The sequence below is a fragment of the Echeneis naucrates genome, chromosome 1 (assembly GCF_900963305.1).
Source record: "Echeneis naucrates chromosome 1, fEcheNa1.1, whole genome shotgun sequence".
Lineage (NCBI taxonomy): Eukaryota > Metazoa > Chordata > Actinopteri > Carangiformes > Echeneidae > Echeneis > Echeneis naucrates.
Genome location: NC_042511.1, coordinates 8,440,928 through 8,461,483, shown reverse-complemented (window position 1 = coordinate 8,461,483; position 20,556 = coordinate 8,440,928). Strand labels below are relative to the sequence as shown.

The 20,556-nt window shown below is 41.9% G+C and overlaps 1 protein-coding gene across 3 annotated transcripts in view; it reads left to right on the top strand.

Moving 5' to 3' along the window:
- The first annotated feature begins 3,815 nt into the window (after positions 1 to 3,815).
- The window catches only part of dok7b (docking protein 7b), a 22,553-nt gene continuing 5,812 nt past the window's right edge, over positions 3,816 to 20,556 (top strand). For 2 of the 3 annotated variants that reach the window (XM_029511322.1, XM_029511340.1), the window contains exons 1-8: positions 3,816 to 3,937; positions 4,017 to 4,062; positions 4,908 to 4,996; positions 5,660 to 5,810; positions 7,919 to 8,119; positions 13,896 to 14,015; positions 17,368 to 17,478; positions 18,211 to 19,088. In XM_029511322.1, the coding sequence (XP_029367182.1) occupies positions 3,884 to 3,937; positions 4,017 to 4,062; positions 4,908 to 4,996; positions 5,660 to 5,810; positions 7,919 to 8,119; positions 13,896 to 14,015; positions 17,368 to 17,478; positions 18,211 to 19,088 (1,650 nt within the window). In that variant the 5' untranslated portion in view covers positions 3,816 to 3,883. The remainder of the gene's footprint in view (positions 3,938 to 4,016; positions 4,063 to 4,907; positions 4,997 to 5,659; positions 5,811 to 7,918; positions 8,120 to 13,895; positions 14,016 to 17,367; positions 17,479 to 18,210; positions 19,089 to 20,556) is intronic. The other variant, XM_029511331.1, reaches the window with a different exon arrangement.

Sequence of the window (20,556 nt, the reverse complement as noted above, 5' to 3'; positions counted from 1 at the left end):
AGAACTGTCTGGGCCATTATTACATAATATTAGTTTTCTTATTTTCCAATAGACCAGTGGCCTCCCAGGATGAAAAGCTTTTCAGGAGCAGCGAAGGACATGCAGTTGATTTTTCTCTTTAGTTTTCCTCCTCTTCTTGAACTTTGCTCACCTCATTCCATCTGTACAACTGCTCTCCTATTTATCTTACTTTATATTCCTCTCCTCTCTCCTCTTCTGTGTGTGTGTTTGTGTGTCTGTGTGTCTACTTGTCTGCTGGACCAGTCTTTTGTTTCAGGGTACAAAGGCTTTTGGGGGGACTGGGCTATTAGCTATGCATGGCTTCCCCTCTGCTCAATGCCTTATTAGGCAAGCTTTGTCATGCTGGGCTCTTTGGTAGCCCACAAACAAAACTAGGTCCTGTTTCTTCCTCATAGACACATACAGTAGACACAGGCACACACTCAGACACAGACACACACAGTTTCACCTCATATTTACATTTTCGTGATGATCTTGTGTTTCCTCCAGGACTGACATGTGACAGGAGCAGCAGCCCAATGGTATTTCACTGGCCCATATAATGAGACAAAACTAAATTGGTACAAAAACAGAGAGACAAATTACTTTGCTTGTTCTTCCACCACCATTCACTTAAACAAACCGACACAATAAAAATAAGCACTAGTTCAACTGAGATGAAGGGGAGAGTTAATCAAGTGCAAAACGAATAAAGATGAGAGTCACAAAAGAGCTGTATCCACTTAGTTCAACATTATTTAGTAAGATCTTGGTGAAACGTCTGATTAACTCAGGGTGTGATCTGTGCGTTCAGGCTCCGGGAGCCCCTGAGTTGTCTGGTTAGCTGTAATATCTCAGGATCATATAAGCTCACAGAGACTGTGTTTAAGTTCACTGCCTCTTCTTCGCTCTCCCAACTGGCCCACCAAAAAAATCGTCTCCTCATGCATTCGGCCAATACTTGTCATCTCAAATGCCTCCATCTGCTGGTGAGACGTGGTGGACAGGAACAGAGGAAACAAAAACATTTTCTCCCCTGACGCTGAGCTAGGAAAGAGTGGATTTTACAGACCGAGTTTATTTTATATAAAATAACTAAAAGTGTAATTTTTCACGTGATTCTGTTTGCTTTAGTACATTTAAACCATGTAAATAAGTGAAACATGTAGGCGAATTATGTCTGTAAAGAAAAGTCAAGAGATTCAAAGTGTTTATTGTCATATGTACAGTAAAGGAACATATTTCCCTGTACAATGAAATTCTTTTAGTTTTCCAAAATGAATGCCCACATACATAGAAAATAGAAAAATAGAATAAAAAAGGAAAATCCAATTCGGACAATCTCAAAAACAGCAATGAAAATAGATAAAGTAAAACAAGCTGACATATAAGCTATCAAAAGCTCTGCTTTTGCACTTCAGTCTGCTAGAAGTTCAATAACTTGACTCAGCTGATTTCACTTGAAGAGTCTTTAAAAAATCAGAGGGTGTGGAGTTTTAAAAAGTGGCCTGACTCCTGGACCTGGATAAATCAATGGATGTTGTTAAGCACGTCCTCTTTTCCTTTAAACCAGGAGATGGCAGCAGTCTGCATCAGGACGAGACCTCAACTCTCGACTGGCACACACACATTGAAATATGCACTGGACACACCAAACTGAGCTCCATCTAACAATCTTTCCTATGATGTCATGAGCAAGTGTCATGAGAATATCTGTCACATCCCATCAACTTAGATTTCTGCTGCCTCCCAGCTCTGTGTGTGGTGCTGGAACAGTTGGATGGTCATGTCTGTCAGAGTGTGACATTGTACTGAATTTGACAGAATCTGACTTGTCTGATTAATTTCTCTCCTCACATACATGGAAAACATACCAAGTGATGAAGATGTGTTACTGTTTCTCAGCGATTGTGTTGCCATGAAATCTAGAAAATTTTGATTGTATTTTGTGTTTTCTCCAAGTGTTTCTTGCATGTGGATTGCTTGCAGTGGGCGTTTTTGATTTTTTATTTTTTTTTTGTTTGTTTTGTTTTGTTTTGTTTGTTTGTTTGTCTCTTTGTGTCTTTTGTCTCCTCTTTTTACAACAGCCTCTTCTTCCTCAGGTAAAGACAGAGACAGATGGAGAGGGAGGGAAAGAGGAGGAGGTTTTAAGATACCCAGCAGAACATCCATCAATCCCATCAATCCTCCTCCTCCTCCTCTTCCACCACGACCTCCTCTTCGCTCACGTCGCAAATCCAAATCACCATCTCGCTCCAACCACACGACCCAAAAACGAGCCCTGGATTTGGACAAAATCGGGGCAAACTCCGACCCTGAAGACACCAGGCAAACCTGCAGAGGGTCCCGAGACCTCCGGGGCTCCCAGGACACTGAACTGGACAGAAAGTGGGAGGGTGTGGCCCTGGAGTTGCGTTGCCGTGGTAGCAGGATGAGATCAGCAGTATACCACACTTCAGACTTGCCCTCAATGGTCAAAGCCAAGAGACAGTTGGAGCGGAGGGATGTCAAAGGGCAGGTAGACCGTAGTAAATTGAAGGCAACATTTGTTTGAAGAGCAGAATCTTGAGCTGACTCCTACAGTGTCTGGCCCCCTGACTGATGTCAGCGTCACAGAGACTGTCTGCAGCAGCTGAACAGTGTCTCAGTGAAAGGCTGAGGTAAAGGACCGGGTGTCAACAACAGTGCAGCTGCTGCCTGACGCCCCACCAGGGCGGCTGTCTGAGCTTTATCACATGCTGTGTTTCCATTTCATATTAGTCCAAGTTCATAGTGAACTAGACCACGACTGTATTACCAGACAGTGTTCCTCTATTACATTTCAGAAGGAAGTACTCTTTACTCCATTACAACATACAGATCATACGTTTTCAAACAAAACATGCACAATAGTGCTTTGTTTTAGGTAAAGTCAAATTAAAATGAACAGTAACATTTTAATTCATAAGTAGTCCAATATATGATAATAGTAATGCAGTGTTGGCTTCTTTCGGGGATATCAGTACTTCGACACATGATTAATTTTCTCACTTCTCAAAATTTGAAAACTCAGCATACATTTCCAATGACACAATTTCATTGTGTGTTTTATTAGACTCAACCACACAGTTTGCAATGCATTATCCCATTATCCACCCCCCACCCACACAAATGTGTTGTCCAAGGCAGAGGTGGGATAACTTTGAATGACATCAATATGGCATCATTTGACTGAGAATCTAAGGAAACATCATTATGATACTTTATCAGTGGAACACCCCTTTAAAGAGGTTCATACAGAAAACTAAACAATAATAATAACAATAATATAAAAAAAAACGACTGTAGCAGTATTAAATGGAATTAAACATATTTTCTTCAAAAGATATTCAACGTGTCTCCCACATGAATTATAATAAAATGTAAATATTTTCAAAGCTGATCGTGTTTATTCTGTGAGATGGTGAAATGAAAACACTTTTCTCCCCTGGTGTTTAGTGACACCATCCCCACACGATCCGAACCGAGTCCAGGAAGCTGCATTCGCTGAACACACGTTGTGCTCAGATCAATAACGCAGTCTTGTTTAATCACATGTCTGGTGTGTATCCGCGGATGATTCGGGGGTGAAGTCCCGGTCCAGAGGCCGAGGCTCCGCCGGTCAGCTGTTCGGCGGGACAAGAGCTTTTAATCCAATTAGCTCCAGAGCAAACAATTAGCGTCTGAGGCGGGAAAACAACTGTGCTAACAGGAGTGTGTGTGTGTGTGTGTGTCCGGGGGGGCTCAGCCTGCCGGAGAGGCCTCGCTGTAAAAGGCTATTTTGAAAAGTGACCCCCCCTCTCTGTGCCCCTCTGTGGACAACACACACACACACACACGCAGCTGCTCGGAACCATGACAGAAGATGACGGATACAGTGGTTGCGGAGGGACAAGTGAAGTTCAGAGATGGAAAAAAGGTCAGTTCCAGCATTTTGGGGCGGTGTGCGGAGGAAACTGTCGGTGACTTTGCTGTGTGTTTGCTCTGCCTCTCCTCAGTGGAAGAGCCGGTGGGTCGTGCTTCGGAAGCCCTCTCCGGTCGCAGGTAGGTCCCAAGTCCTTCTGCCGCAGCTGAGCGGTGTTCACCTGGTGTGTGTCCGTGTTACCTGAAAACTGGACGAGTGTGTGTGTGTGTGTGTGTGTGTGTGTGTGTCCGTGTTACCTGAAAACGGGACGAGTGTGTGTGTGTCCGTGTTACCTGAAAACGGGACGAGTGTGTGTGTGTCCGTGTGTGTCCGTGTTACCTGAAAACGGGACGAGTGTGTGTGTGTGTGTGTGTGTGTGTGTGTGTGTGTGTGTCCGTGTTACCTGAAAACTGGACGAGTGTGTGTGTGTGTGTGTGTGTGTGTGTCCGTGTTACCTGAAAACGGGACGAGTGTGTGTGTGTGTGTGTGTCCGTGTTACGATATGTGTCCGGACAGTCTTACTCTGCGGCCGGAACGACCCAGATCACTTTAAACGACTTTCAGCCTCAGGATATCCTTCAAATGAACGGTTTGGAGATGACTGAGCTGGAAGTTGTGACATGGTGACAGTTTGGCAGAAAAAAAAACGAAGCTGCATGGCTTTGAGTTTCTCTTTGAGATGCTGCAGGAACAGAGTCAATGCTCCCGGACATATGGGCCAAAATGTAGGAAGTGGTGAATACTGTGGGCTCCTCCTGTGTGTGTGTGTTGTGGCTTGACTTTCATCATCAGCTGTGCTAGTGGATCAGCTCATTGTTTTAGGATTTGTTATGGCAGCTGTGCCATTTTAAAACAGAAGATTTAAAAAAAAAAAAAAGCAACACTTGTTCTTTCGCATTCTGCTGCTAATTACAAAATGGACTTTTAAGCCTGTCAATTTCTAAAGCTCACTGGTCTGTGCATGTGCGTCCTGTGTATTTTTCAGACTGCCTGTCTCTGCTGGTGTATAAGGAGAGGAAGAAGGGGAAGGAGAAGGGCAGCGGCCACAAGGAGAGGCTCAATGTGACACTGGAGGTACGCTCAGCTGCAGCATATTGCAGGTGAACCGCAGGGTTTTCACAGCTCTGTAAATGGGGTTGCGTCACATACTGAACCGCCGGCTGTCTGCTGGTGTCACAGAGCTGCTGCCTTGTGTACAGGGGACACAGCAAATAACGTGAATGTCATATGGATGAGGATTTAAAGTGGATCATATCAGGATGAATGGCAGGGTGCAAAATTTATCAGGCACAGTGTTAAGTAGGTCTTTGTTCAACCATCACTTAAACATATCAGAGACTTCTGAACAAAGTGAAGCAACCCAAAGAGGTCTGAGAGCATAAGGCCAAACTGACACAGAATAAAAAGAACCAGCAAAGAAGTATGTAGAGGCTGCTGTTAGAACGTAATCCCAGCTATCATCTGATCTAAACCGTGTCAGATCTCAGCTGCCAGAGGAACCGGAGAGTCACAGCATCTGCTGAAACATTAATCTTCAACTTTCATTGGACAGAGAGTGAACTGATATTTTAGATGCTGTTGTCTTATTGTCTTTCATTCTCAGTTTGCCAATTCACGTGTCATTCTTGACGTCAGAATTAAATTTGGTCTAATCCATCTGACCTAATTCAATACAGAGGAGACTGGTAGATAAGGTTGCTCTTCTTGTAAAAACTAAAATTTTGCCTGCTCCCTCAGGGGATCTGCGGTGTAGAACCAGGGCCCGGATATGATGGCGTATCCTACACTCTCTCCATCCTCTGCCTCACTCACATGCTCGTCTTGGGCTTCAACAGCCGAGAAGCCCTTCTGGCCTGGGATGCTCGAGTCCGCTACAGCCTGGGAGAAGGTCAGTGGTTTGATTTTTTTTTTTTTTTACATGGATGTTTCAGAGCTGAGCAGCTGCTCAAGGATGTATGAGCAAAGGATTTATGTGCTCAACAGGAAAGCTGGTTCACAAAGCTGCAGTTGCATATCATACATAAAAAAGAATTCAGCCAAAGTTAAAATTTAATCGGGTTTGTCTGTGTCTCTGTAGGAGAGCTTCTTTTAAGATATTTCAAGACCTTCACCAGAAGCTGCTACAACATAGGTTCCTCATTTAGGATTATTTGTAATTAGAGGTTTTGATTTCAACGCAGGCCAACTTTATTTGCTGAGCCGAGGAATAATAAATTTAAATAGAATAGGTACAGTAATTGGACTTACCATATTTTATGTTTCATCAGTTTTAAAACAAAGCACAAAGCAGAGAATGCGTAACAAGCACCTATCTTAGCACCTACTGCAGTTGAGTCAATAAATGACTGCTCCTTCACCGTTGATTACTATGTAAGATGTATTTCTTGCTTCAATAAATCTAAAGTTACTAGTCTCACAATTAAGTGAATTTAAAACACTGTTCCTGACTCTCACTAGCTGTTCTGTCTGAAAGAGATCATGAACTTAAATAGCAATACCTTGTCTTGTGTTTGGCCTTAGCCAGTTTCATAATGTGAAAGCCTCAGTCCACTGTCACTATAGAGCGACAGGAAATGACAGGAGGAAGTACACACAGACACAAACGGTATTTCATCTCTCTGTTCCATCAAAATCTGCGGTCTGGATGACACAGTCATCTTCTCATTGGACAGCAATTTACTGAGGGGGGGAAGACAAAGGTGTAATATATGGCCCATATGTGCCAACAGAGACGCAATCTTATTTTAGGAAAATAATCTGTATTAGACTTGGAAAAGTTAGGACCCAAAGTGTCATAAAGCTGAAGAATGACCAAACAAATTGAATGAGTAATTGAAAAAGGAAAAGCAATAGGAACATTGAAATGCAAATGGAAAAAGGAAATGCCCTTTAATATGCCTGATTGAAATCCTTGCATCCATCCATTATCCACACTGCTCATTCTTATGAGGTCGAGCCCAGTTGAATCTCTGAATCCAGGAATTTTTTTTTTTTTCAAACTGCATTTTCACAGATTTTTTTTTTTTAATGAATGCATTAACATATTTATTTGATCTATTTAATGATGTTAATGTTGCATTCAAAAATATTTTTCATAATCCCCCTGTTAATTTCTTCTGGTGATTCAGCCCATTTTATAAAACAAGTATCTTTTCAAGTTTGCAAGTTTCAGCAGTGTTCACTAAAAAAATCACATTTTACCTTTCCCATCTTTTTGACTTATTGAGAAAGACTATCCGAGCTACCTTGAACTTTATAAATAATGTCTAAATAACAAACTTACCCACAGCTCACTGGATAGTTTAGATTAAAATTCAAAATCTCATCCACTATTAAAGATCCAATTTCCACCAGCCCCCAGGCTTTGCAGTTGTATTTTTTTCCACACCTGAGAATGGTTTTTAATCTCTCCCTTGCTACCGATACCGTCTTTAATGCCCTTCTTTCCTCTTGTCAATCACTACAGCTGTCAACGGCAAACAGTCTATTTCACGCCTGTAGTGCATCTACACTGCTACTGTCATACATCTTTGCTCAAATATGGAAACCACAAAATATCTATTGCAAATTGCAGGGACTTCACATTGCTGCCAATTTCCTACCTTCAAAGTTTTGGTTCCATTATGCAATGAATTAAACTGAATTACTACAAAGTAAAAAGAAAGGTCATTATAGTTAACATGGTTCACTTATGGTGCTGTATGGGTTCATCCATTGACATACACTATGTATGATACTGTACAGTAAATGTGCCAGTGGAGGAGAGAGAGGCAGACCTTGGCACTGACTAACAGCCATCTGTACAATCTACAGCCAGCAGAGCTTACAGAACTGCTTAGTCATCATTATCACGGCCATCACTTGTATGTGTGTTTGTGTGAGAGACATGCTGATAGTTTATTTTCATGTTGCACTTCAGCTGTTGTGTGATTGATGGTCTTTATGATCAGGGATACTCATTAGTTTGAAGCACTCACTTTTTTACCCCCTCTTCAGTTCATAGGTTCAGTGTTAACGTCGAACCAGGAACCAAGCTCGAAAGTGGCCCCGCCTCCCTCCACCTGTGCAACAACCTACTGGTCCTGACCAGAGATCTCCCTCCCATCGTCATTGGCCACTGGAAGCTGTCAGCTTTGCGCCGCTATGGAGCCGTGCCAAATGGCTTTGTGTTTGAGGGGGGGACTCGCTGTGGATACTGTAAGTAGCTGATGGATATTTTTTTGTTGCTGTCTGAGCGGCCTGCAGCTCTGAAGGGCAACAACTTAGCAAGACTCGCTGAAAAGTAGCTATGGACAAGGCGTGGTTCTCAGTCTTGACTCCGGCGTTGTTAGTGGAGGTGTGTTGGCCTTGTGTGACCCACTGACTAAACATACACAGTAGAATATCACAAAAACTTCAATCACGTCAGTCTTAGAATAAAGCGCTTCCTTACGTGTTCTCAGCAGTCAACAAACAAAGGAACTGTCACTCCAGTCACCAGGGCATGTTGCATTTGCAATCAGTGTTACTCGTTTTCTGTTTAGCTCCCACTGTTTTTTCTTGATACATACAGTCCAGTGTTATCGCAAAAACATGATGATGATGAATACATAAATGCAAAAAATATTAATTGAATGCTTCTGTTTTTGCATGCTGATTTAAAAAAAAAAAGAAAAAAGAGAGAGTGAACAGAAAGAGCACTGTTCCAGAGCTTTCCATCATGTTACAAGATCTTCATCAAGTAGATGAACCCATTTGTCATGACATCGTAGATCTTCTTTTAGGACATATTGTGTGAAGTTTAAAATTCAACATAGAAGCAGCAGCTGAGCAGTTAATCTCACAGCCGGGGGAGTTTAGTTACTGGTACTTTACATCATGTCACGTGATCTTCAAGAGTCATGTGGTCTGGTATTTCCAAGTTGTGCTTCTGATTGCATTGTATTGTGCAGCATAGACTGCAATTATTTAGTTGCACTAAAAGCCAGTGAATGACCATGACAAAAAAAGAAAATAACACAAATTAACTCCATCAGTTATCAAGATTTAGCTTTTAACCACGTTGTCCTGGATATTTTTTCCCCCCATTAGTGTGCATAGTTTAATAGAGCTGTCATTTAACACTAACACTCACAATATGAAACCTTTGATTTACTGCTGGTGTTTATAGAGTAGCTCTATCTAAGAAAGAAATTACTTTGAACTCATCCAAGTGTATGCCTGCCCAGCAAATAGTGTGTCTGTGTCTGTGTGTCTGTCTGTGTCTGTGTGAGTGGGTGGTGGTTTGCCAGAGCTAAGGTATCCTCTGAATGTCCAGCTGATGTGGACATGAATGTGAAGAATGAGAGTGAGTGTGTGGCAGAAAGAACAGAGTTTAATACTCTTGTACAATATGGGTGCATTTAATGCTGTTTCCATGAGTTTAAGGAAGTATCTTTTTGTCAGTTCTGTCATTCAGTGAGAAGCTCGTCTTTACTGACTCGTTGTTGTAGAGATGAAGCAATGTTAGGAGAAAGTTTTGGGAGAGTGTTGTTTTACACACCTATGGGACATTTGTCTATCTGTGTGTGTGTGTTTGCAGACTCATGGCTCCGACAGGAATAACCATGAAGTCCAGTGGCTCTGATTTCAGTCTTCGGATGAGCAAAATCTATAAATACCAGTTTCCTCTGTCGTGCTCACGCACCAATTGTAAAATTCCTGTTGGCTGGGCAGCCAATCACAGACTCAGCTCATCTGCATATTACCCAGCAGCCTCAGGGGCAGTGTCCCTCTTGGCATGGCTGCAGAAACAGAGGGTGGCAGAAAGGGAGATGTGATAGTTGAATCAACCAGAGAAATTCTCCACATGAGTGTGAGCCTCAGCGGAGTCTTAGTTTGCATTTCACTTGCTGAGTTGTATTTTCGGCGTAAATGTGACACATGGTTGTTGTCTAGTTTGACACACAACAGACTTTCTGCTGGATGTTTACGAACTATCCTGTCAGCTTCTAGCTCGTTTCCATCATTCGCCAATTACTTATAAGACCCTGCAAACACTTCATACTGTTTATCCAATCCCAGACTTACACAAATTGTCTATCCTCTTGGCCCGTGACTTTCTTTTTCAGCATATATCAGTGCTTATTATAAAGCACTCTCTTCTTTTCCATCACCAGCCCTCCATGCTACTTCTACAGAACCAACAACAAAAATACTTCCACTGTGAAATTCTGTGCTGACTTTTGCTGCTGCATTTCTGCTTTCAGACTTTTTAATTGGTATTTTCACTCACCTAACATTTCCACATGTCCCGGTGAGAAGGCTTCAGTTTATTGAATGCTGGCTCATTGTACTCTCTGACTGGGTCACCAAACTCAGTGTTAATGTTTTCCTGGTATTAGCAGTCGACATGCTGATTGTAAGAAAGAACTTTTTATGGTCAGCCGAGTGTCCACCTACATTTGAAATAACATGAGCAATTCTGTCATAACCATCTTTGTTTAGCAAAAGCAGCACAGAATGATATGGATGATTAAATCTGACCTATAGCACCTTAATTCCTGATTATGCAGCTACTGAAGATATCCATAAGCAAGACATACTTGGTTTACTATCAAATTACCAAAACCAGTGTTGTTATATTTTTGTTTGGGTGGAAAAAAAACTAAATTAAATTAAGTATAAAAACTGTTGCGGACAGATTTTATCGATAAATCAGCCAGTTATTCTCTTTTTATATTTCATACTACTGAGCTGAACGTGTTGAGAATCTCTATCTGATGAAGCTGCTCTTGTAGCTGAGAGAGAACAAATAATGCAAAAAGAATGAAGCACATAGAAAGCCACCTGCTAATGTGCTTTGTGTGGCAAACCCATACAAAGAAAATCAGAGTTTGACAGTTCTTCAGTAAAACACTTGTCAACATTAAGGTGGATTGTGAGTACAAAAGACAATCGTGCGATAATCACTGCTAAAGCTGAGATCTGCCAGTGCAGTGTGCAGAATAATTATACTAGTTGTACTTTCAACTTGCGTTTCACAAAATAACCCTCTCAGCTCTCTGATTTCCCCTTAGGCCTTTTTGGTCGAGCATGTCATTGAGTGGGCCTCTCGGTCATCTAATGCTGCTGCATTAAAATATTTCTGCCCTTCACGGCCGCAGAGCTCTCGGTTGCAGCGACACTCTGAAAGTCAGCTGCGCCTCAGACGATACAGTTTCTGGCTGTGGAGTTGGTTTTACATTTAGGTTTTACATACATGCACACTCAATCACCTGGATACTCCCTGAAAGACAACCCACCAGTCTTGAGGGACAATGTGCCTTTGCTATGCAAAGCCTTTGACCAGGCAGCATTCAGTCCACCTGTAGCCTACATGGACCTGGACCTTTGTCACACAGACACACATGCACACACTCTTCTGTGGTGTGAATCACTACGAATTGCTATTGGTGAAAGGCGTGATGTGTTAGTGAGGCCACTGTGTTCTGTAATGCATGCTGTTTGGAGCAGAGCCTGCATCTTAGCGGGACAGATATTTTCTTGCTTGGCAGGTCCACATGTGTTCATAGTGACCCCGATACACACCGGGAGCTTCAGAGTGCACATGCAGACACAGTAATACATGATCCTCTGCAAAGTTTGGACGGCTGTCAAACCTTGTGACTGAGATAAAAACAATGTCAGCAAACTTTCCACATCCGACGGTGGACACAGACACACGCAGTCATATTGTTGTACTCTGCTGTACATGTGGATCAATGGTACTATGCGCTCACAGTCATACAGATCCTCAAGTCTTCTAGATCAGAAGGTTTCTACAAGTTAAAGGTAAAAGGCAAAAGTCATCCAATTTCGGCAAGAGGCTAGTGTCTTAGCTCCGAACAGCTGAATCCTCTTAGATGTGGGTTTAAATGTCTGCAAGACTTAAGTCTGCTGCTTTCTTTGATTCATTACAAGTTGCCCATGTGAACAAATGAGGGGACTCAGTCCTCACTGGTCAGAAATATGATTTGCATTGTGTCATTTAATGACCAAAAATCTGCAATATCCTTCACCGCAGCCTGGTGTTCACAATAAATACAAGATGGAGTTATAAAAGCCAAAAAGTGGCTTCTGAGAAAATAACAGACCCTCATATGATTTTTAGAATGCAAGAATCATAACATTTCCACAGAAAGGGGAAAAAAAAAGCTCCAGCATCAATGGAAAAAGCTTCTCGTGTCATCTGTTCATTCATCCCACATAAAAATGAAAGATCTCAGTAGGCCTTGTACTAACAAATTGAGTATGAGCATTTCTGAGCAAACTGTAGGATCAGTGTAGGAAGGTACGCAAGACATAAACAAACGGCTTTCATCAATCAGACTGAGAGCGAAGCCCACATCCTGCAGACTTTCAGGAACTGTTTGTAAGTTTTGCTATCTGTCACCAGTCTATCACAGTGCAAACAACCAGCCACTCCCACATTCACTTCACTTTGGAAATGCAAATTACGCTGATGAGCATGTCCTTGGGCTTGAAGTACCGAGGGACAAACTGCACAGAGAAAGATCCCAGGCCTGGGCTTGTTTCCATGACTGTGAGGCATTCATTCATCTTCTGCTGCTTATCCGTTTCCGGGTTTTGAGGGGTGCTAGAGCCAATCCCAGCTCACATTCCCTAGACAGGTCACCAGTCCATCACACAGACAGAGACCAACAACCACTTCCTGACAGCAACTCACTGCAGCCTTCAATCTGCCATGAAGGTAGCTCAGAGGGTTTATTATCAGCTCGTGTCTAAATGCAACCAGTGTAGAAGCTCCTATCAACTGTCACCACTATCAGTGCGCAGGAAGAAAAAGTATGTTCAGCAGCAAATAAAATGTAAACATTGTCCCTTTAAAACTACATTTAGAAGTTAGCCATGTTTCTGGTCCCCCCGGTATGTTTAAACTAGTGATTGCACATGATGTAATTGACTCAAACATACATTCACGTGCACCTGAAGGTTCACCTAGCTTAAACTACCATTATACACAACTATGTAATACTATCAAGGGAAAACCCAGTTGTAGCGTTCAGGTCTTTGTCTTTGTTCACTTTTCAATCCACTCAAGGAGTTCAAGCCAGTTGTCTGGATTATGAAGCATGTTTGGAACACAATATATTATATATATTATATATTATTTGGAACACACAATATTAAGAATGGCTGCTCAATTATCAATAGGCAGTTCAAGCTTTTTTGCTGACTTAATATGCTATAAAATGCTTTAGGGCTAATGAAGCCAACAGACTTTCATTCCATTCAATGCTCAGTGATCATTCAAGGCCATAAAATGTACACTTATCAGCTGAAGAACTCAATGTTCTTAAATCATATTTTAAATTAAGTCCACCAAAAAGGTGGAGGGAATAAAATATTAAGCAAGTAAAGCCTAATAATAAAATGCAGCAAAATTGTAAGTCAATGCATGTAATTTTTTTTTTTTTTTTTTTGTGCTCAAATAAAGCCATACTTGTAGGTGGAGGCAAAAATATTACATTTAAACAAAGGGAACAAAACCTCATCCAAGCATTTTCAATAGTTTTCACCTGCTCAGCAGTTTTGCCCTTTTTATTTGCAGAAAAGTCAATTCCATAAGAACAAAGATGGTTTTTGTTGTCCTCTGAACTCCTGAGTAAGGGCCTATTTTGTAGCGATGTGAGCTTTTGATGTTTTAAGATTTTTGCTTGTCTTTTGTTTTCACAGTCTCCTACCTGTGTTTGGGTTTGACAGGAGAGAGAAGAGGAAGAATTGATAGGCGTTGTTATTTAACCACTAGAAAAAAAATGTTGCTGACGTTGTCTTTACAGCAGCCTTCACTGAATATTACCCCAAAACAAAATGATACTCTATATTTCCCTGTTTACTACAGCTCCTTTTTTCTTACTGCTCCCATCTGCCATTCTGTTTACTGCACTTTATTACAAATCATGTCTGATCCTAGCTGCTTTTTATGGTTGTATCTTCCTTGTCTTTCTTCCAGGGGCTGGTGTTTTCTTCTTGTCATGTTCAGAGGGAGAGCAGATCAGTTTCCTGTTTGACTGCATTGTCAGGGGCATCACCCCCAGTAGGGTCCCACATGGCCTGCGACCTTCCCTCCCAGGTAAACTTGCACGTACACACACCAACAAATAGGATCAATTACAAACAAGAAGAAGAAGAAGGGTTAGGGTTAGTATATGAGTGCAATGTTTGCAGCAACCAGGCAACCTCTCTAAAGGTGAAACTAACATGTTTCCAAAAGGAATTTATTGATCTGAACTAGAGTGACCAGGCGTGTGGGTATGTGACTCTGTGGCTTCCACGAGAAAGGTTTACTGTCTGTTTAGTATGTACACTCAGCATTCATGGCAGGTGTCATGCTAGCGGAAACAGCACATGCTTAAAGTCTCGAGGGTCACCGTTGGATTAAGAGGTCATGCCTTTTGTGTGTGACTTCTGTGCCACTCGAACATACGGCTGATTTCGCAGGCATTTCTTAGGTCACAAATATGAAGAGAGAGGGTTTAGTGACAGTGAGGAAGGGGAAAGTCGTACAGGATGCATACCGAAGATTAGACAACTCTGTGAGACCTTTGGAGAGCCGTGGAGATAAGCACAATCTGCTGTGGGAATGTGCTCACATCATATACACTCACATGCCTGACGCCGTTTTTGGTTTCTGACATTTGCACCTAAATGAAAATGCTAAAGATAAAGACGGATGACAACATGAAGACAAATCAACCTCAAGCTTTTCAATTTTTATTACTTCAGTTGCTGACTATAAGGGGAAGCTTCTCAGCTGCCATTGTTGGATAACACCCAACACTTTCTCACAGCCTGTTATCTTTCAAATGTGTAATAGTATCTGACAGCTGACCTGTACCTACTTTTCCTTTCCATTTCCATCGACTGATTTGATTAACTTTCTTGTCAAGTCAAGTCTTTGTAGCGTTATTTATTCATTACTTGTCAGAGAAGTCTCTGCTGTAGAAGGACTCCATCAGAAAATCATCTGAAATGCTTCTCTGCCTCTGCACACCGATGGCTCGGTCAGTGCCTCTGTATGTGTGCAAAACTCAATTTACTCTGCTCATGAACTTAAATGTGACCTGTAGAGTTTTTCTGTGAGTAACTGAAAATTTTTTGTACGTTCTCTTTTACTCACCAGAGCATAGTGTGCGTTTCCTGCACATAGCACAAAATTGATGACCGCATTTTCTTCCTCATCAAACCAGTGACGTCAGCAAGGCTGATTCATTTTCACACCTTCAATCCTCTGTTCTTGCTTTTTGTTTACTATCCTGCAGTCATCCTCTTCACACCTTGTTAGCATGTTCCTGAGTCTTTTTGTGCATTTCAGCCACTAAAAGGAGGGTGTGGTGTACCACACATTCACGCTCTTTTGAACCTGCAAACAAAATGGCAACCTGCTCACGAATGAACTTCTCTGCTGCTAGATATCAAAACCCTCACAGATTAAATTTAAAAGTGCACCGTGCAGCTTTCTTTTTACAGTCTGTATGTTTCTACAAAACACGTCCTTCCATCCAGAACATCTTCCTCTCACTTAATTTTTTTTTCTGGCAAACGCGTGTGTCCTTGAACAAGTGGGACATAACACAAACAAAACAGGAGCCCACTTTTCAAATTGCCATGTTGCTTCATGTCAATTTTAGTGGTCAAAAGCTCCACATTTGTACCTCTAAGCATTTAAGAATATCCTTTTTCATCTGCACTGTCAGAGGGGTATTTTTTTTTTCCAGAGCTTCAGTTCAGTTAGTAGTTACTTTGCAGATGAGTTATATACACAAAACCTATGGTGCTACATTTAATGAACTCCATCTCAAATATCTTTTATGAATATATATTGATGAAGATGTAGTGATTTTAATAATAATCTAGTCCAATAATATATGATCCTGTGAAAATGTAGCAAAAACACATTTTGTGTGTGTCTTTAAAGCGCCGCAAACTGCATTGATAAGGAGACAGAGCCGCACAAACATAAAGTTAGGTTAGACTTAAAAGGAGTGGAAAAAATTGAAGTAATGTACAGATAGAAAATGATTTGAACTCCAGCTTCCCTCATATTTATACTACCGTGAGCCAACCTGTGAGTTTGCTGGGGCCTGCTGTAACCCCACGACATTCAGTGCTGTGAAGCAGCTATAATTAGTGTAGACTCGCAACGCTGGCAAATGTTACCCGACACCTCACATAGCGTAGTGAAGACAGTTGGCATCTGCACGTTAGCATTAACTGCTGTGATCCAAGGGTTAGGCTGTTGACGCCTACACACACAAACACCCTGACCCACTGCAGTGTGTGCTCAGTGCTGAACACAAACCTTCAAAGCCATCATACCCCCCTCTCTTCCTTACACTTACCCTCTAAAGCATGTATATATAGCAGGCATTAAGTGTGTAATTGGCAGGATTTTACAGTAAATTGATGTTCCAATAGGTAGTCCAGGCGCCTATAACCTCCTCTGGGAGATGTTAAATTTGCAAGCGGGTGTAAGAGTTGGAGACACACACACGGCTGACATCTTACTGAAGAGGGTGATGTACAGTACGCAGTAGCACGTCTCCTTTGATATTGCAGACAGATTGTGTGAGATGTGTCTTTCTAAATGACCCTTTATCGCACTGCAGTATGTTTTGGTCATACTGCCTTTATTAAAATACAAAAGAGCCCCCATAACTGCACGGCCTTCATTCATATTTAAACACCATCACATTTTTATTTACTAATATTATTGTTTTGCTATATTTTAACCCTGAGGACATAGCTCAGTGGTACAGCGAATGCTTTGCATGCCCCGTGTTCAAACCCCAGCCATGACGCAAACCAGTGGTAGCTTTGTGTGGGTCCAGAGCCCGGGTAAATGGGGAGGGTTGCAACAGGAAGGGTTTTTTGGCTACTGTAACCAAATCAATCAGTCACAGAGCTGACTTGTGACCCCAAATAGGGAAAAAGCGTAAAAAGAAATTGTTGTGCTATATTTTATTATGTCTTTTTAATTGATATTTATTTCATAGCTCTGTTTATATGCTCATGCATATGCTTGATTAAGGCAATTCTTTTTCATAATTTTACAGATTTTAATTATTTCCACACCGTTTATCAGTACTACACAGCCTTTAGAATAAACTTTGCCTTATCTCTAATGGGGAATTTAGCATTTGCTACCATAAGAGTAAAAGTTAGTGAAGTGTGTTCAGCAGGCAGACACCACTGTGCATAAATACAAAATATAAACGTGTATAAAAATGTGTTGCCCAGGAGAGAGTACAGTGTCTTAATAGTCAAATGCCTTTTAGTTTTAAATTTGATCTAAAATGCAACAAAGCAGATAATTTTTATTTTATAACACCAAAGATAGTAATGTCATGTCGTTTAGACTTCCTAAGATCTTCCTAAGTGCTTTTTGTGCGTTTGTTTTTTTTCTCTCTGTGTCATACATACAGCAGATCCCAGTGCTGACCCAGCATCAGCTGAGGAACGAATCAACCAGGAGACATCGGCCCTGGAGAAGAGACTCAGCATGTTGTCTCAGTGCAGCCTTGCGAGCAGCGCAGGTATATTATTTTATAAACGTCACCTCATGGTACACACCAGTAACCTGGATGTGACTCATGAGAGCGCTGTAATGTATCTGAGCCATAGTGCGTCTTATCTCAGAGCCTCAGCACGTTGCCATAAATCATGAATTTCATGAATCTTATTGCACTTATCTGTAAACCCAGGCAGGCCAGTCCACATTGAATATAAATCACTACTCTGATTTATTTATTTTTTTAATATAATATAATTACTTATTACTTATTCACTTATTTTACATCATTCGTTTTTACAGATTAACCAGTTTTGGGGAAAATTTCATTTCTGTCCTCATTGCATATAAAGACCTTTTTTCAAAGTCTTTAACAGTCACCAACTGGGTTGAACTATGCACACAGGTATGAACCTTCAGATTAATTACTGCAGTGATTGATATGTTTCAGATGGCAACAAATTATTTCACCAGGATTCATCAGACTCAAATTGTGAAAGAGTGGTTCAGGGAGCGTGAGATCCCATTTTCACACATGAACAGGCCATCACAGTGAAACCTTAAACTCACTGAGAAATATTTGGATCTGCTGGAGGAATCTAAGATGTCCAACTCTCCCATCCTCAATACATTTCTTTTTGGGCCAGGCAGTAGAAAACACTCTGCATAAAATACATTCATCCTCTGCCCAATGTTTAAGAAAGGATGCCTTTGTATTTCTGTTTAAAAAGAAATAATATCTTTCTTGCCTCCTCAGCGTCCTCTTACAGCTGCAGCACATCTGTTGCCGGGGACGACCGTAGCAGCATCTCCAGCTCCTCTTCCAGCCAATCAGACAACAGCTATGGAAGTAGGCTACCGTTTCGGATGGAACCGCCAGCGAGACCACACCTGTCCAATGAGACAGCATCCAGCTCGTCCACCATGAAGGCTTTGACCAGTTCAGATGACCGGCTTTATGCTGCTGTGATGGGAGGCCCCGGGGCCCATCCAGCCTCATCTCAGCCCCATCCTCGTGGTCTCCATGACAGCGGGCGACAGAGATCCTTAGACAGTGGCATAGGGATAGCAGCAGGCAGCCAGTCGTCTTACTCGGGGAGCTGCTCCTCATGTACGGGGAGTTTGGACATGGCCAGCCAGGGTGGAGGGGAGGAGTTTGGCTCTGTGGCTAGCCTACCTGCTCCTCCTCCCTCTGCTCCTCCTCCTTCTTCTCCTCCTCCTACCCCTGCTTCACTGTTTCAGGTCACACCGATCCCAGAACCCAGTTCTGCTGCCTCCTGCTCTTCCATCTCCACATCTAGTTTATATGCATCTACTAAGCACAGCGAGGAGTACCAGACTCCCAGCCTGCTCACACTGCGGTATGATACGCCCAGGAGTCTCCTCCAGAACCTGTCCCTGAGGGAAACCTCAGCCCAGGCAGCCCCCCCTGAACCAGGCAGAGTGAGCAGTGGGGATGGATACGTTAGTCCGGGGATTACCTGCAGCCCCACAGGACCAAGGGCTCACCATCAGGCGGTGATGAAGCGTGCTCATTCCTGGGGCAGCGAGACGCCGCCCTCTGTGGACAGTGAAGGGACATCCACACCCAGACCCCTGACCGTACTTGGAGGCCTGGTTTGTGAAGAAACACAGGTAGTGGCACACACACACACACACACACACACACTATAGGGTGCACCAACAAATCCATGAAACAATCAAGTGAATAAGGACAGTATAGCTCATTAGATCAGCTATCATGAGTTGAAGTTGAAGACTAGTTCAGAAAAGCCCATCCATCCACCTGGGGGTTAAGGGGATACCAGATGACAGTGGGTGAGAGTGGGGGACACCCTGGACAGGGTGTCACTCTACTACAGACCTTGGGTCCTGTCACTTCATATTTTACTCAGCCTCCATTTAAAAAGAGCAGAGGAAAAAATAAGCCTCTTCTTTTTGATATAATTGGATCATCCTGAGGAGATTTGGCTAATTACAGTAATCAATGACTGTACTAACTAAGATTAATGACATTATGTCATTGTAGCTCACCAGTTTAAACAAATCCTTCAAGCTCTCTGCAGGAGTTTTGTTTCCTCGGAGAAAAACTGGAATGAAATGATGAAAAATGTTTGCAAATCATTATGTTAATCACTTACTCCAGCTCTTGGGCTATCTCCCACAGATGCTAATCTCTCTTTAATGTGCCTGCTTTCATTTATTAACCCCACAGTTGCATTTTTCATTCTTGTGCCAGTAAAATAGAGATTTGGTGTTAATGAACCCTTATGTCAGGAAACGTGGGGAGATTCTTTTTGTGGAATTGTGGTTTGGATCTTGACAGATGACAAAAGAGCCAGGATTGATACAAGGGATAGTATTGAAGCTCCTGAGTTGGCTCCCAGTGTCCTTATTTCACTTGCTGAACAGCAGAAAAATCAAGATGTAGCCCATTTGTTTTTGCTGTAATAGATTTGGGAGTAACTTATGTGGTCACACAATGAATCTGGTGCTGCACAATTAATCTTTGCTTCCTCATAAGATTAGATCGTTTGACCTTTTTGGGTCTCAGTTATTTAAATAAAGCCCTCTGAAAAGTTTCTCAAACATAAGAAAAGGCCTCGTCAAGAGGTAAAATCTTGATATAAGATAGAAACGAGTAGCTGCAGCTGGAAAATGGATGTACCAGTCCTTTTTTATTTGAAGCACTAATGTACCTTTTCACCACTCAACCTTCATCAGATAAAATGTTTGACAAAAGTTTATACTAATCTCTAAAGCAGGCTTCTGTTCTGGAAATACATTGGAAATGAACTTTCCAACTCTAGCTCCACAAAGGGCACGTCGCAGAAAGAACATGTAAAGAAAACAAAGGATAAATCTAAAACAACAATATCACTGTGTTTCAGTGCCCTGACATTTTAGCCCTACCAATTGTGATTTAGTGCAGTGCCTTTTTTTTGTTGCTCGCATTTAATTTGGCATATATTTATAAGGCCTTATGCTGAAGGGTAAACTTTACTGTGGTTAAATATTCAAATAAAATTTTGTTCAGTGAGCCACTTTCCTTCTGTTTGGCCTTTGTAGTTGGTTAACTTTTGTGCTGGTCACATAATTCTTT